This window comes from Ochotona curzoniae, unplaced genomic scaffold (assembly GCF_017591425.1).
Source record: "Ochotona curzoniae isolate NIBS_2020 unplaced genomic scaffold, NIBS_Ocur_1.0 contig_1274, whole genome shotgun sequence".
Lineage (NCBI taxonomy): Eukaryota > Metazoa > Chordata > Mammalia > Lagomorpha > Ochotonidae > Ochotona > Ochotona curzoniae.
In genome coordinates, this window is record NW_024465023.1 from 5,425,987 (window position 1) to 5,443,111 (window position 17,125).

The window sequence follows — 17,125 nt, forward strand, 5'->3', positions numbered from 1 at the left end:
GAAGACCTGGACACCCACTCCAATTCTCTGACTTTTGTGAATTAGCATTAGATTTTTTGAATCTTATCTATGTTGATATATGTAGCTGTAGTCATTAATTTTTAATTTCTTTATGGTATTCCATTATATAACTATGGCTCAATGTGTTCATTCTGTGCTCTTGGTTCCAGGTTGTTTGTTTGTTTGTTCTTTGCTATTATAAATGGGCCTTTGTAAACACTCTCTTTTTTTTTTCTTTTAAAAAAGTATCTATTTGAGGGCCCGGCGCGGTGGCGCAAGTGGTTAAGTCCTCGCCTTGCACGCCCGGGATCCCATATGGGCGCCGGTTCTAATCCCGGCAGCCCCGCTTCCCTTCCAGCTCCCTGCCTGTGGCCTGGGAAAGCAGTCGAGGACGGCCCAAGGCTTTGGGAACCTGCACCCACGTGGGAGACCCGGAAGAGGCTCCTGGCTTCGGATCGGCATAGTATCGGCCCGTTGCGCTCACTTGGGGAGTGAATCATCGGACGGAAGATCTTCCTCTCTGTCTCTCTTCTCTGTATATCCGCCTTTCCAATAAAAAAATAATAAAAATAAATCTTTAAAAAAAAAAAGTATCTATTTGAAAGTCAGAGTTATAGAGAGAGGGAGAGACTGAGGGCGAGAGATCATTCATCTGCTTGTACATTCCCATGATGGCCACAATGGCCAACTTGGAACAGAACTGAAGTCAAAAGCCAGGAGTTTCATTTGGGTCTCCCACACTTACAGCAAAAGCATAGTCGTTGGGCCATTTTCTGCTGCTCTCTCAGGCACATTAGCAGAGAACCAGGTTGGAAATAGAGCAGTCTCTACCTGCTATTCCACAGCACCAGCCCCTGAACTGGTGTCTTAACTGCTAAATCAAACACCCACCTTTTGTAAAAATGAATCATCCTGAAGGGTCTCCCAGCACATATGGGGTAGGACTGCTTTAGGAAGCAGTCCTCAAATCTTTTTGTGTCAAGTCCCCTTTACATTCTTAAAAGGCATTGCCTACCTCCGAAAGGATTGGTTTATACGGGTTATAGAAATTAGAAATTAAAGCTGAGGAGCTGACATATGGCACAGAACATTAAGCTGCTGCTTGTGACACTGACATCTCAAATGAGAGAGCCACTTCAAGTCCCCACTGCTCCACTTCCCATCCTGCTTCCTGCTAATGTGCCTAAGAAAGCAACAGAAGATGGTGTAAGTGCTTGGACCCCTGTCACCTGTGGAGTTCCTGATCCAGACCTGGCTCTTACAGCCATCTGCAGAGTGAGCCAGAAGATGGAAGCTCTGTCTCCGTCTCTGTTTGTCTCTCCCACTCTGTTATTCTGCTTCTCAAATAAGTCGTTAAAAAAAAAAAATTAAAACTCAAAAAATTTAAATATGTTCATTTTAAATGATAGTAATAAGCCCATTACAACTTGTTGTGTTTTTTCTATATGTTCTTTTCGTTGGCTTTTTATTTTTAGCTCATTATTTTTACATGACACATTTTTATGAAAAGTAACCACAAATTCCTAAACAACAAATAATATTTTTATAACAGTCTTATTTATTTTTACTTGAAATTTAGAATTACAGAGAGAGAGGGAAAGAGATCCTCCATCTGCTGGTTCACTCCCAAAATGGCCACAACAGCCAGAGCTGAGCTGGTCTCAAGCTGGAAGCCAAGAGCTTCTCCCAGGTCTCCTATGTGAATACAGGGTCTCAAGGAGTTAGGCTGCCCTCCACTGCCTTCACAGGTGCATCAGCAGGGAGCTGGATTGGAAGCAGAGCAGCCAGAACACCAACCAGCATCCATATAGGATGCTGGCACCACAGACAGAGGATCCGTTGTTATACCACTATCTTGGCCCCTATTTTACGCTTTTGTAGTTCTCTCTCCTGTGTGGCTTAATAGACAACATGTGAATTGTCACATCTACTTGGGCATTCAATCTGTTGTAAATGCACATGTCAAGTTGCCACTTGAAAAACTCTACTATACATTCTTGAAAGAACAGAGATTTAAAAATTTAATACAATCTTACCGGTGTTATGGTTTTTGCTGCCCACTCCAGTCGGCAGGACCCCCAGAGCACATTGTGAGAGTTACTGGTCTGGGATATACGAGTGCACCTAGAACTGCTGGGGCACAGAGCAACCTTTCATTTTGCTTAAAAAAAAATTTTTTTTTTTGCTAAGAATGGTTGTATCTGTTCACAAGCCTCCAATGGTAGATCCATCCACGACTCACTGGCTCCGCCAGTCACTCTCATCACTCCTCAAAAACTACTGTCAAGGTCACCAATGATACCTATGTTGCCTGACTCAGTGGACCCTTTTCCATCCTCATCTAACTCAACTCAGCATTCCTGATACATGCCTGGCACACTCCTTCTTATTTCTCTATCTCTTCACCTCTCTCTCATCTCTGCCAGTTCCTGCTCCTTCATCCAACATGGAACATTGAAGTTCCTTGGAGCTCAATCATTGATCCTCTTTTTTCACCCTTGACTGTTTCAGGCTGATGTTTTTTTCTACTCTTACTTAAAAAAAAAAAGATTTAATTTATTTTTTTTATTGGAAAGTCAGATTTACCGAGAGGGGGAGAGACAGAGAGGAAGATCTTCCGTCCGATGATTCACTCCACAAGTGGCCACAATAGCTGGAGCTTAGCTGATCCAAAGCCAGGAGCCTGGAGCTTATTCTTGGTCTCCCATGCAGGTCCAGGCTCCCAAGGCTTTAGGCCATCCTTGACTGCTTTCCCAGGTCACAAGCAGGGAGCTGGATGGGAAGTGGAGCAGCCAGAACACGAACCAGTTCCCATATGGGATACTGGCACGTTCAAGGTGAGGATTTAGCCATTGAGCCATCACAGCAGGCCCAAAGATTAAAATATATATATATATTGCAAAGTCATATATAGAGAGGAGAAGAGACAGAAATGGAAAATCTTCTGTCCAATGATTCACTCCCCAAGTGACTGCAACGGCCGGTCGCAACGATCCGAAGCCAGGAGCCAGGAGATTCTTCTAGGTCTCCCAAATGCGTGCAGGGTCCCTCGGCTTTGGGCTGTCCTCAACTGCGTTCCCAGGCCACAAGCAGGGAGTTGGATGGGTGTCACTGTCCTGCAGCGATGGACTTGGTGCACGGAGCCGATAATAACACGCGTGGACCCTGACTGATGATCAAAGCCAAAGTTTGTTAGTGGCATCAGACTTAATACACTGAGGTCATATGGGATAAGGGAGGAAGTATTGAGCTCATCAACAAAACCCAGTAAGTTTGTCTGTTTTTGTTTGGAACTCCTTTTGTCTTGCATATTCCACCAAGTGTTCTCACACACTGTCCACTCAGCTGTTCTTATACAAATGATATCCAATCAGGTATACAAAAGGTGGCCATTCGGTTGTTCTCATACAAATAATATCCAATCATCTGTAATCCTGTGCTCTCTGACCCTCTAGGGTCACAATGTCCTACAGATGGGAAGTGGGGCTGACTGGATTAGAACTGGTACCCATAAGGGATCCCAGTACGTTCAAGGCGAGGACTTTAGCCACTAGGCCCCTGCACCAGGCCCAAATACTTTTTTTTTTTTCCCAAAGACTGACTTTTGAACACACGCTACGAGCCAGGCAGCGTGTTAGGTACTGGCTATGCAGCACTAAGACAGACGTGACCAAGACAGCAGTGAGGTCTGCCCTTGGAATTTGGATCTGGCCTTAGAGAGGACATAAAACAAACACATCACAAGTACGCAGAAACACACATCATTGTAAATCATTATAAGGCTGTCACAAAACAGAACAGGAAGAGAGGAAAGAGGATAACGGCCCGGGGGACTTAGCCTGAGCTGCCTGGCAAGGCCTGCTACTGAAAGTGAGACATGCAGGTACGGACATCATCTGCTGAGCCATGGAGGTAAGCGTGCTGCAGGTAGAAGACATGGCGAAGGGGAAGGGCTGGGGCGCAAATGGCAGGGACATATCCAGGAGCTGTTGGAAGGCCTACAGAGCTGGAGCACAGCAACCCAGAGCAACGCCGTGGCCAGGAAGGTGAAGAGGAAGGCAAATAAGTGGGGGGTATTCTAGGCCTCAGCAAGCTGGGAAATTTTTATCTTATGAGCAACAGGAAAGTATTAATGGCTGCTTTTTTAAAAAAAGATTTATTTATTTATTGGAAAGTCAGATATACAGAGAGAAGGAGGGGAGACAGAGAGGAAGATCTTCTGTCCAATGATTCACTCCCCAAGTGAGTGCAACGGCCGAAGCTATGCCGATCCAAAGCCAGGATCCAGGAACTTCTTCCAGATCTCCCACATGGGTGCAGGGTCCCAAGGCTATGGGCCGTCCTCGACTGCTTTCCCAGGACACAAGCAGGGAGCTGGATGGGAAGTGGAGCTGCTGGGATGAGAACCGGTGCCCATAAGGGATACTGGCGCGTTCAAGGTGAGGACTTTAGCCGCTAGGCCACGCCGCCGAGCCCAATGGGCTGCTTTTAAATGTGGGTCAAACTGCAGAAGGTAGTGTAATCAGTTTAAAGCTAGAAAATATCAGAGGGGCCCAGCTCAATAGCCTAGTGGCTAAAGTCCTTGCCTTGCATGCACCAAGAGCCCATATAGGTTTGTATCCCAGCTGCTCCACTTCCCATACAATCCCTGTCTGTGTCCTGGGAAAGCAATTGAGGATGGCCCAAAGCCTTGGGACCATGCACCCATGTGGGAGACCTGGAAGAAGCTCCTGGCTCCTGGCTATAGTTCAGTTCAACTCAGTTTCCTGCCAGTGTGGACACTTGGGGAGTAACTCAGTGGATGGAAGATCTTTCTCTGTATACCCATGTCTCTGTAAAACTCTGATTTTCCAATAAAAATAAATAAATCTTAAAAAAAAGAAAACATCAGAGGGTATCAAGTAAGGGATAAGTGCAAGAGTACATCAAACATTTCATGCAAATGGAATTAAAAGTATGAGTTTATTTTGGTCCCAAAAATTGGGGGACTACAGAGTTTTGATTCATAATATGTGGAAAATGTGTATTATGAAAAATCTATGCATGCATCTGAAGATTACTTTTTTACTAAAATAAATTCATACCTAAAAACAACTTTTTCTGGGGCCGGTGCAGTGACTCAACAGGCTAATCAGCCACCTGCAAATCTGCCATTCCATTTGGGTACCGGTTCATGTCCTAGCTCATTCAATTTGGACTGCAAAAGGAGTGGAAGATGGCCCAAGTGCTTGGGCCCCTATACCCATGGAGGAGAACTAGAAGCTCCTGGCTCCTGGCTTTGGGTCAGCTCAGCTCCAGGCACTGTGACCATTTGGGGAGTGAATCAGCAGATGGAAGATCTTTCTCTCTGTGTCTCCTTTGCAATCTGACTTTGCAATAAACAATAGAATAAATCTTTTTTAAAAGCTAGTCTTTGAGTGAGCTGAGATGTTGAAGAACCGGTGAGGTGGACTTGGGGAGCCGCAGTGGGGAGATTTCAGGCAATGGCAACAGTGTATGCAACAACTATGAAACTTAGGAGACCAAGCACAGTCTAAGAATTCCAGCTTTGACTCAAGCAAGCATGGAATCTGGAAAAGCAGCTGCAGGCCAAGGGGGTGGCCAGATCCTGAAGGATCCAGTTCTATCATTTTCCAGGTTTGGAGCCAATGGGGACACATTGAAGCATCCTACATGCAGGGGTGATATGATCTCACTTCCTTTTCCGAAGACCCACACTGCCAACAATGTACAGAAGAGCGCAGAGAATGGGATTGAACCACGAAGGCTGTGGCACTACTGTAAGGCAGAAAGCATTCGGGCTTAGGCTGGCATCTTATCTACCATCATGTCTGAGCACTGTTTCGAGTCCCAGCTGCTCCACTTTTTGATCCAGCTTCCTGTCAATATGCCTGGGAAAGCAGCGGAAGACCGTCCGTTTCCTTGGACCCCTGCACCCATTTGGGAGATTCGGATGGAGATTCAGGTTCCTAGCTCCAGCCGCCCAGCCCTCACTGTTGGGATCATTTAGAGAATGAACCAACAGATGGGAGAGCTCTCTCTGTTTCTCACTTCCTCTGTCACTGTATTTTTGTCTTGTAATTAAATAAATCTTAAAAGGGCGGGAAAGAAGGAAAGAGAATGAAAGAAAGGATGCTGTCTTTTTCTTAAAAAGACTTATTTATTTTTCTTGAAAACGCAGAGTTACAGAGAGAGAACAGAGAGAGGGATCTTCCGTTTACTGATAAACTCTCCCAATGGCTGCAATGGACAGTTAGGGCAGTCTGAAGCCGAAAGTAGGAGCTTCCTCCATATCTCCCACATGGGTGCAAGGTTCCACGGACTTGGGCCATCTTCCACTGCTTTCCCAGGAATATTGACAGAGAGCTGGATCAGAAATGGTGCAGCCAGAACTCGAACCACTGCCCATATGCCGATCCCAAGGTGCTGTCTTAAGCGAGAGTAGTAGCAGCAGAAATGAAAAGGGCTACATAAATAGACCAGGAGCTATTCAAGTGGTCAAAATGACAGGACTTAGAGATTGCATGGAGGGTAGAGGAGCACGAAGAGCCAGGGCTGTTTCTCAGGAGTCTGCTCTCTCTGGGGTCATTCACCACGGTAAGATACGAAGGACAAACGGGGAGAAGGATGTTTTGAGTTAGGGAGAAGTTGAGGTTGTAGATGTCGCTGAAATATTTAGGTAGAGGTAATAGTTGAATGCATGGGTCAGGAGAAATACGTAGACTTGAAGTATTAGTGTAGGAATCATCAGCAAAGAGGTACTAACTAAAGCCTTGGGCGGGAATTAGACAAATGAAGGAAATAATGTAAAACAAAGAAAGTTCGAGCCCTAAAGAGCATCCACATTAAGAGCTCCTTCTTCCACCTGCAAAGGCTTGGGATCCCATACAGGCACAGGTTCATGTTCGGGGTACTCCACCTCCCACCCAGCTCCCTGCTTGTGGCCTGGGAAAGCAGTGGAGGATGGCCCAAAGCCTTGGCACCCTGCACCCACATGGGAGACCTGGAAGAAGCTCCTGGCTCATGGCTTCAGATCAGCTCAGCTGTGGTCATTGTGGTCACTTGGGGAGTGAACATGGAGAGATAGAAGGTCTCTCTCTCTATCTTTCCCTCTCTTTCTCTGTCTCTCTGTCCTTCTCTGTGTGAATCAAATTACAATAAATACATCCTTTAAAAGAAAAAGCTGGACAGAAGAGCCTGGAGAACCTGGAGAGGAAGAAGGAATTACCCAGGATGTGGGAGAAAAATACAAATGTTGAGGTGCAAAAGAGGCCAGTGGTGTCAAGCGCTACCCAAAGCCGCAGAGGATAAACTTGGAAGAGATGCTCTTGGATTTAGATGCACGGGGCCACAGTGGACTTCATCGAGAGCCATTTCAGACAAGTAGTGGAGGCTGAGTGAAGAGGGTTGACACGTAAGTGGGACGCGGCAAAACGAAGACGGTTCAGCGTAGGCAGCTGTTGTGGTATATATGTGGTATATGTGTAGGAAAGAGAGGGAGGTGATCGGAGAGGCAAATCTTGGCGGTCATTATTTGTTTTTAGACAAAAGAAACCCGACGATATTTAGATGGTGGTGGGAAGGGAAAGGAGCACGGTGGCAAGAAGTCCCAATGTCTTTGGTGGCTCCTGTTGACTGTGAAGTAGGAGGTGTCGGTCAGCCGCTATTAGCGGGCAGTTCGAGGAGTTGAGAGTTGGAGGGAAGGTTTGAAAGGGCCGCCTTGGCTTGCTCTTTGGGTTGGGGCGGGCACTGAGGGTCTGGCAGAAGGTAGGAAGCAAGGGCTTATAACGGCCCAGTTCCGCGGGGTTGAATGGCTTTCGCCAGCAGTGTTCAACTGGCTGGGCTGAGCATGGAAAAGGCAGGCAGGCAGGCTGGCGGTTGGACGGATCCAAGCTTGGGCTGTTGCCAGGCGGATGCGACAAGGCAGGAACTGAGGCTACCGCTAAGACAGTGACAAGGGCCGTGGAGTGTGGTGTGAGCAGAGTCGGAAAGGTGACTGCTCAGTGAGCGACGCCCGACGGGAAGCACTGGAACGTGGGAAGGGCTTGTGGAACAGGCATTGAAGGGCAAGAGCAGGGGAAGGCACCCGAACTGGGTCAGAAGGGCAAACTGCAGGGGTTCAGCCCGAAATTGGCCTGCGGGACCGGGAAGGGAGGGGGGAAGACGGCTTGATTGGGGCGGGGGGGGGTTCTTTAAAAAAAAGGAGGGCCTGGAGGGCGGTCGCAGCGAGGAGCGGGGCGGGGCCGCGAGAGGGGGCGTGGCCAAGCACAAATCCCGGGCGAGGGGGCGGGGCCCGGGAACTGGGTCCCAGCGCCGCTTTGGCTGCGGCTGCCTCGGCGACGGCTCCCGCCTCCCCAACCCCCCTTCCCAGGGCTGCTTCCCGCCTGCCGCCGCTGCCGGGACTGAGGCTGAGGCTGGGGAGGCCGGTGGAGCCCGGCCCAGGCCGTCCCCCACCCCCGGGGCTGCAGCATCGTCCGGGAGGATTGGCCCAAGGCGAGCCCCGAAGCCCAGGCGCGCGGCGCACACGCGCGCCCCCAGCCACCGCCATCCTCCCTTCCCTCCTCTTCCCTCCCCTGCCCTCCCCTCTCCTCCGCCCCCAGCCTCCGCTGCGGCGGGAGGAAGGACCGTTTCTGACCAGCCTGGAGAGTCTAGATCGATTCCCATTCGGGGAGAAAGAAGAGATCCCGCACTCGGATCGGACACACCGCTCGCCCCCCGGGCCACGGAAGTGGCTCGCAGCGGACGGCGGAGCCCACGCCGAGCGCAGCCCCCCGACCCTCGGCCAGCCGCAGCCGCAATAGACAGCGCTCCCCAGCGGGCCCCCGGCCCCGGCGAGCCCACTCCCCGAGCGCAGCCGGGGCCGGCGATGCCTGGCACGGCAGCGGCGGTGGCCGCGCCTGCTGCCGCTGCCCCTGCCACCGCTGCCACGGCTGCTGGCCCGGGCCCGGGCTGGGGGCTCGAGGCTCCGCAGTGGGGCTGAGCCCGCAGCCCCGCCCCCCGAGCCTGAGGCCGCTGCTCCGCCGGGCGCCGGGCCTCCTCCGCCCGCGCCTCCGCCCCAGGAGCTGGAGCCAAGCGGGGAGCCCGGGCCCCGCGCCCAGGCCCGGACCATGCACGGCCACCGAGCTCCGGGGGGTGCCGGGCCTTCGGAGCCCGAACACCCGGCTGCGAACCCCCCCGGCGCCGCTCCGCCGGCCTCTGCCGACTCGGACCCTGGAGCCTCAGAACCTGGACAACCGCTGCGGAGGGGCTCGGGCTCCGCTGGCGGCGGCCCCCTGGATCCCCAGTTGCCCGGACCCTCGGACGCCAGCTTGGCTGCGGTTCCAGGCCCTCGGGTCTTGCCCTGCGGCCCCAGCCCCCAGCACCACCGGGCCTTGCGCTTCTCTTACCACCTGGAGGGCTCGCAGCGTCGGCCTGGTGAGTGATCTCGAGAGCATGGGAGCCCGGGCCAGGGGCCTGGTACTTGGAGCGGGTTCTTGTTCCCGGGGCCCTCTAAGCTCCACCTCGGGGCCGGCCTGCTCATCCTGGTCCTTCGGATGCCCTCCGCCTCCTGCCCTTGGCCTGGGACCTTCCGATCCGTCCTTTCAACCTCTGCCTCCGGTCTCCCTTCTCTGTACCCTGTGCCCTCAACCCCTCTAACCCGACCCCCCCCCTTCTTCTGTCTCTGAGTCTGATGGGAGAAAGAAAACTCCAACTAAAAGAGCAGGGTTGTAAAGTAGCAGCACAAATTTGGCTGGGGAGACGCCTGTCTACTTGGGGATTTCGGGTTTAACTGGGGGAGTAGCAGAAAAGGAGCAGTCTCTCGTGAGCCCAGCACCTGTGCAAAGCCCAGGGCTGCATGTTTTATTTGGGTTCTTGTTTCTGCTTCAGAAGCTCTCTGTGAAGTGGGGATCATTACCCTCATTTTGTTGGGATGGAAACTGAGGCTCAGAGGAGTTGAGTAAGTTGCCTGAGGTCACACAGCTTCGTGCGGACTCCAAAGCAGATCTGTTTAAGTCCAAAGTCTGTGGTCTTTCCACCTCTCCAAACTGAGGCTGGAGACCATGAGAATAATGCCAAGCCTTCTGCTTCTGTGATTTTCTGCTGTTACTGTTCAAGCAGCCCTGGAGTATGAGTGGGAAAAAAAAAAAAGGCTGGTGGATTGATCCAAGGTTGGGGTTTTGCCAGGTGTGTGTGGCGGGAGGACAAGGGAAGGGAGGAGGAGCAGGTATTGAGGAGGGAGAAAGATGGAAGGGAGGAGGTTGAGGGAAGCAAGCTGGAGGGGCAGTTAGGCAGGGAGACCACAGGGAGGGCAGCAGGGGCAGAGCCAGTTGCAGCCACACTGCGGGATTGTTTGTGAGGAAGAAATCCGGAGGGTGTTTGGGGTTTGTAGAGGCAGAGCAGCCCTAGGAGAGGCTGAGGCCCACAAACCCCTGCCAGGGGAGTCTTTTATGTTGCATAAACCTGAGTGTGAGGCCCAGCGGAGTTCTGCAGCTGCAGCAGGAGCCCAGTCCCAGGATGGCAGCAGCGCCTGCCTGCCAGCCTGCCCTGCCTTCCCTGGGGACAGAAGGAGTTGTAGAGCCTCCTCAGCAGGTCCCTGCAAATGTGGCCCAGCAGCAGGTAGCAAGCAGCGGCCAGCCAGAAAGGATGTGTCCGTCTTGGTTGCCAGACATGACCTTGAGTTAGTCCTGGAGCCTCTGGGAGATTTCAGGGGACTCTCCACATGGGCCAGAGCTAATCACCTAACAACCAGTTTCCAGTGAGTGAGTTTCTAAACTCTCCTTGTCAGTTGGGGGAGGGGCGGGTGGAAGCGGGCTCCTCGCTGGCTCTCCTGCATCACCTTCTCCCTGATTTCAACACATGGCGCCAGCACTGCCACCCCAGGGCCTTTGCATTTGCTCTTCTCTCTGCCGCCCAGCCCTCCACCTAGCTTGCTCCTCATCTTTCAGGTCCCAGCTCAGATATCACCTCCTTCAAGAGCCCTTCCCTAGCCACTTTAGGTAGGCCCACTTGGGAGCCTCGTCACAGCTGCCAGCCTGCTCCCACACTTGTACTCACAAGTCGCCTTAACCGTGTGCATCCTCATGCTGATTGGCCCTCTCCCTCTGCTAGGAGGTGAGCATCCATGAGGTCAAGGGCATGCTGGTTTCTTCACTGCTGGATCCCTGCTGAATATACCAGGCTGGGCTCACACGCAGTAGGGGCACAGTAAATCCAGGCTCAACAAATGGCTGAACAGATAGGAAGTGAGCACATAGTAGGCTCTGAGGAGCTCTGACCTGACTTCCTGCCCTCCACATTCTCTTGGTCTGGAACTCAGTGGCTGAGTGTCTGGTCCCCTGCTCTGGCCTGTCCGACCCGTATGCTGTGATGGTTAGGATGCCTTCCCACTGCACCAACCCTTTCCAAGTTACAAAGTGCAGTTGCTTAAGTCCCTCTCCTGTTCTAACCCCAGCACCTCTCTCCCCCCCTCCAAAAAAATAGCAGCACACAATTCCCAGGAACCTTGCCCCCACTCAAGTCCTTGCCTCTGCAACTTCCTGGATTTGGGGGTGTGTGTCTCTTTTGCTTCTCAATTCAAGATGTGGATTAGGAATTAGAAACAGCCTGGTCTGTTTAAACCGTCAGCAATTGGACATTTTTTAAGATTTAATTATTTATTTTTTATTGGAAAGTCAGATTTACAAAGAGGAGAAGACAGAGAGGAAGATCTTCCATCCGATGATTCACTCCCCAAGTGGCCCCAACGGCCAGAACTGAGCTGATCCAAAGCCAGGAGCCAGGAGCCTCTTCTGGGTCCCAAAGCTTTGGGCCGTCCTCAACTGCTTTCCCAGGCCACAAGCAGGGAGCTGGATAGGAAACAGTGCCGCTGGGGTTAGGCTTGGCACCCATATGGGATCCCAGTGTGTGCAAGGCAAGGACTTTAACCACTAGGTTACTGGGCTGGGCCCTTTTTTTTTAAAGTCAAATCACATCATAAGAGAGAAAAAGCTCCTGAAGAGGAGGCGGAAGAATTACTCAGACCCTGGTGAGGCGGGCACTGGGCCCTGTGATTCACGGCAGCATGGGTGGTGAGAGACCCGCCTCCCCCCACTACCCAGCTGGCCCAGGGCTAGGCGAAAGCCACTGACTTCTCTCTCTCTCCCCAGGACTCGCCTATAATTGGCCTGAAGAGGGCAGGGTTGGTGGTTGTAGGGTGTGTGTGTGTAAGAGAGAGAGAGAGAGAGATTCCTGAGCTTCAATTAAAGGGTTGAAACATTTTAGTCCACATGTTAAGATGTCTGTATGCCGCGCTGACTTCCTCCCTCAGAAGGGCCTTTTATTGACTCACCATCCTCAGGGCCCTGTGGCCCATCCTAGAGGAAGAGGCGGGGCGGGGAGGGGGGAGGCTCTGTAAATAAGTCTATCTTAGCCTTCTGAAACGCCTTGAAGTACTTCAGAGGCCGTTCCCTTTTTAGTGTCCCTGTTTCATTCCTGGAGAGAGGGAGCAGTTGTTAGTGTGCCCATTCTCCAGGTTGGTAAAACCTAAGGCCTCATGAATCACTGGGCATAACATATTAAGATACCAGAGAAGGCTTTGAGAGCTGGAAAGAAGGTCCCCAGTATGGATTTCCTCCCAGCGGTTTAGAATAGACTTATGCTATTGTTTGGGGTTGATGCCTAGATGGTGGTGGACACTAGCTGCGGGAGCTTGGGACCTGGCGTTAGCTCAAAGAGCTTGCACCTGATGTTGAAGCCTCCTTGTGGGTAGCGGGTGCAGGGAGGAACTGAACCAAACTAGGTGGTTGGTGGGTGGGGAGGTGCGAAAAGGGCTGGCCGCTTCTGATTTGGAGCCTGGAGCATTTCCAGAGAGCCCAAGGGTTGAAATGGGAGCTGGCAAGGTATCTACACACTGTTGGGTTCTGAGTGATTGTCACATTCCCTTGTTGGCCTGAAGAAGAATTTCAGGGTGCCCAGAGTCCACTTGCAAGCTGCAGCCCCTTGGGGATGGGACCTAGGCACCTGGTTTCCCAGATGATTCTGACTGCACAGTGTAGAATGGAGACTGTTGGTCAAGCCCATTTTCTGGTTGGGTTAGTAGAGGCTCAGACAGGCAGGAATGTGGCCATCGTTCTGCAGTGAGTCAGCATCCTTTGGAAGGATGGATAGGCTGCCTCCTGAGGCACACTCTCCCAAGCACACTATCTGGGCCTCCCCCAACTCTCAACCGCATGGGGAGGCCCAGGATCTAAAATAAAGGGATCAGCGAGTGACTCACCTCCTCGCCTCCATACACGTGGACCGGGACTGCGTCTGTTTACCCTCTGTGCCCAGCTCTCATGAATGGCTGCCACTTGGCAGTTGAGCTTGGAAGGCAGTTGTCATTCTAGAACTCGAAGCACAGGAAATCTTGGTATCAGCAGTGCCCAGCACAGTGCCTGGCCCAAGGGAAGGGTTCTAGGTGGCAGGGGGAGAGATGGTCAAGCAAGAGAAGAATGTGGGGGGCAGTTCAGGAGTGTGGTTTAGTGAGTTAAAGGAGCTGAGCCACGAGGCATCAGTGAATGGGGCTGGCATCGGGAGGAGTGGAGCCATGAGACTGGCAGAGGAAATTCCCCCCAGTGTGAAGAGGGACTGCTGAAGGGTTTGGGGGGGGGGCAGTGATGGAATGTCCTCCACATGCTCCCAGGACCCAGGCATTTTCGAGCCTCCTGGCGAGAATGGATGGAAAGGGTGCCAGAGTGGTGACAGTGGCAGGGAGACAGACAGGTGGGTGTTACAGTCAGCCCAGTGACAGATGACAGAGCTCATGGTGGCAGGCGAGGAAATAAGGCCTCAGAGATATTTTGGGCGTTAACATGAACAGGCTTAGTGTGACTTGGGAGGTAGAGGCCAAGGAAGAGGGAAAAAAAGTCCAAGGCAAGGTGATTCTTCTGTATATGTGTGTTGTGTGTGTTTTACGATTTATTTCTTTTTATTTGAAAGGCAGATTTTACAGAGAGGAGAGACAGAGGGAAAGGTTTTCCATTCATTGGTTCACTCCCCAAATGGCCACAGTAGCCAGAACTGAGCCCATTTGAAGCCAGGAGTCAGGAGATTCTTCTTGATCTCCCACATGTGTGTGGGGTTCCAAGGACCTGGGTCATCCTCTACTGCTTTCCCAGACCACAAGCAGAGAGCTGAATTTGAAGTGGAATAGCTGGGACATGAATCGGCACCCATATGGGATGCTAACGCCACAGGGTAAAGGATTAGCCTGTTGTATCACCCCAGTGGTCCCCAATGTCCCCCATCCCACCCCCCAAATTTTAATGACAGTGACCTGGTGAATAATGGCTGGGCTACCTACATACTAGAGAAGCAGCAGGCTTAGGGAAAGATAATGAATTGTGTTTGAGAGACCTAGGAGGACATCCAGGTGGAGACAGCCTGGGTCAGCATCAAATAGCGCGCAGCGCACAGCGCTCATGGGGAGGCTGTATGTGTAGGGCTCTGACAGCCAGTCCCATCCTCCAAGACAGAGCGTGAAGCTCACCCTTGCGTGCAGCATCCCTTACCACCTGCTCCGACTGACTGAGAAATGCCTGGGGGGGCGGGGGAGTTGAAGCATGTTTGCTTGAAGCTGAGATCCGTTTGCTCTAACACGGTAGCTGGCTGTCAAAAAGAGCTAAAAAGCCACTCAAATGTGGACCAAATCCACAAGCCCCTCTGGATATTCTCTCCAGAGAGCATCCTGGGAGATTGCAGAAGGGGTTTACTCACAGACAGGTAAGGGGCTCAAGATGGGAGGGGCAGGGGACTCTGTTGCCGAGTTTGGGAGAGTGGGAGCTTAAGATTCCCCGGAGAGCAGCATCTGGGAAAAGATTCTGTTCCTTAGCTGAGGCCTTTCCAGCAGATGCCAACACAATGTAAAGACTCAGGGTAGCTGAGAGAAGGACTTCCCCCAGATAGGACTAAAAGAATTGAAGCTTCCAAGTTGCTGGTGTTTGGCGTCCCCCACCCCACCCCCCAGTCCTTTCAGGCACCTCTGCTGCTTCACCAGGGAGTGAAACGCTGGGGCTTTCTGGGGGCCAGCTAGCTAAATGCCTTAGGCAGATGTGGAGCTGGCCAGACATTGCCTGGCTGGGGCTAAGACCTGTCTGGAAGGAGGGGGGCAGGAAGCTCGGGATGCTATTGGCTAGCCCCTCAATGTGAAGTTCCCTCATCACAGCCTTCCTTGGAGCAGCAAGTGCGGCCTCTGGAGGCATCCCACCTCCACAAGGTGCCCCCAGACACACACAGGCTGGTGGCTCTCCCTCCACCATACCTCGGGGCCTCCCTTCCCCTGTTTGAAACATCGTTCCAACATTGTAACCTTGCAGACCTAGTCATGCCTTCGCCTGGCATGGCATATGACCCCTGGAAAGTAGTTGTTTCACATGTACTTAATTGAGTGTCTACTATGCACTGGGTGCTGGGTAAGCCATAAAAGGAACACAGCAGGGAACCCCCCCCCTTCAACTAACCCCACTCCCAGTTGCAATAGGAACTCCCGGGGTTGGGGGTGGCAGAGACCTGAATCCTGAGGGAAGGAGCAGCGGAAAAGCGATTCAGGCTACGGGTAGCCAAAGCCCCGGATCGAGGAGCGCACTTTCGAGGAACAGACAAGAGGCCATTGTGGCGGGAGGGTGGGGGCGGGGAAGTGTACTTGAGCTTCGGCCTTCCCTGTCCTGTGCTCAGGAGTCCCGGGTTCACCCCGGAGGCAAGAGGAGCCCTGCACGGGGCTGAGGGCCTTGAAGAGGGCTGTGTTTTCCCCAAGTGCGCTGTGGTGCGCAGAGTTGGGGCGGGCGGGACGGGGTGGGTGGCCGGATGTGTGCCTTGACGGGGCGGGGGGATGACCAGCCCTGGACGGGATGGATGCTAGAGCCGGGTTGGTGTGGGGTTGTGCTCGAAGCTGGAGGGGCTGAAGAACCTGTAATGGCCAGCAGCCATCAACTGCTGTGCCGCTCGGGGCACACCCCACTCCCGAGTTGTAACACGAGGCTGAAGGGGACAGGTGTGTGGCTGAGGCCAAAACAAGCACGGGAGGCTCTTCGGGGTGCCGGGAGTCTTATTTTCTTTAGTCCAAGGCGCTAACCCCGAGGCTCCTGAAAGGAAGGGGTTAAGTCACGGAGGGAAGGCGCCTGTGGAAAGCGGGAAAGGCGGGCCTGGCAGGGCTGGCCCCTGGGAGCTGCAGCTGGCACAGAAGCCCTTCCGCCCCGGCCTGCTGGGCCCGCGCCGCCGCTGCCGCCCACGCCGCCGCCGGCCGCTGCCACCGCCGCCCGCCTTCACCTTCACCTTCTCCTGCTTCCCCTTCAGCTGCTTCTTCCTGGCCCCCTAACTCCCTAAGGCAGGGCCTCCCTACCTAATGCATTCCAGGTGTAGGCGCACCCCTCCCCCACCCCGGGGCGGCGGGGGTGGGGGCTGGGAAGGCGCCGGGCTCCGGTCCCTCTACATCTCTTAGGGTGAGTCTCCCAGGCACCCTGATGGCTTCTTTTTCAAGAGACTTCCTTCCCAGAACTCCAGCAGTGGTGAGAGAGCCCCCCTCCTCCCGCTTGTCCTCTCCTCCCTACTCGAAGCTGTGCCACTTTCCAAAGTTTCATGTCACCTTGGGCAAGTCACCTCATCCCTCTGCGACCTCCGTCTGCCCATCTGTCATCAGGGCTTCTAATCCCACCTATTGAGGAGCCCAAGTGGCCACAGGCCTCCCTGTGGCACACTGCAGTCAGGTTCAGCACTTGGTCCTGCCGTCCTTAGCGTCCTTGCTGCTTTGCTCTTGTCTGACCCCTAGACCCTGGTTGACCCTCTCCAGCCGGGTCCCTTCTCAGCGGCCCCTGCCTTTTTCTGGGTCCCTCTAGCTGCTCCCTCTTTGTCCTTGCCCCAGCGTCTTTCTTTAGCTCTTCTGGCTTCATAATCTCTGTGTGTCTCCAATTGTTCTATTGGCCCAGGCCTTTGGTGTAGCGGAGGGGGGCTGGCTGGCTCGCTCCTGGGGTCCCTGAGGTGGGGGAGGGATCCCGGGAACCCTCCCCCTTAGGTGGCTTTGTCCTGCCAGGGAGGGGAATCCCGGCCAACGTGGCAGCCCCAGCTCCCAGCTGCAGCTCCACTCCCTTCCTTTCCTGTCCTCTGAAGTCCCCAGCTCCTCGGTGGGGAGGGG

The 17,125-nt window shown here is 53.1% G+C and overlaps 1 protein-coding gene across 1 annotated transcript in view; it reads left to right on the top strand.

Annotated features, from left to right (window-relative positions):
- The first annotated feature begins 8,527 nt into the window (after window positions 1–8,527).
- FGD1 (FYVE, RhoGEF and PH domain containing 1) overlaps window positions 8,528–17,125 on the top strand; it is a 42,152-nt gene continuing 33,554 nt past the window's right edge. The window contains exon 1 of the mRNA XM_040998118.1: window positions 8,528–9,414. Coding sequence (XP_040854052.1) covers window positions 9,108–9,414 — 307 coding nt within the window. The 5' untranslated portion in view covers window positions 8,528–9,107. The remainder of the gene's footprint in view (window positions 9,415–17,125) is intronic.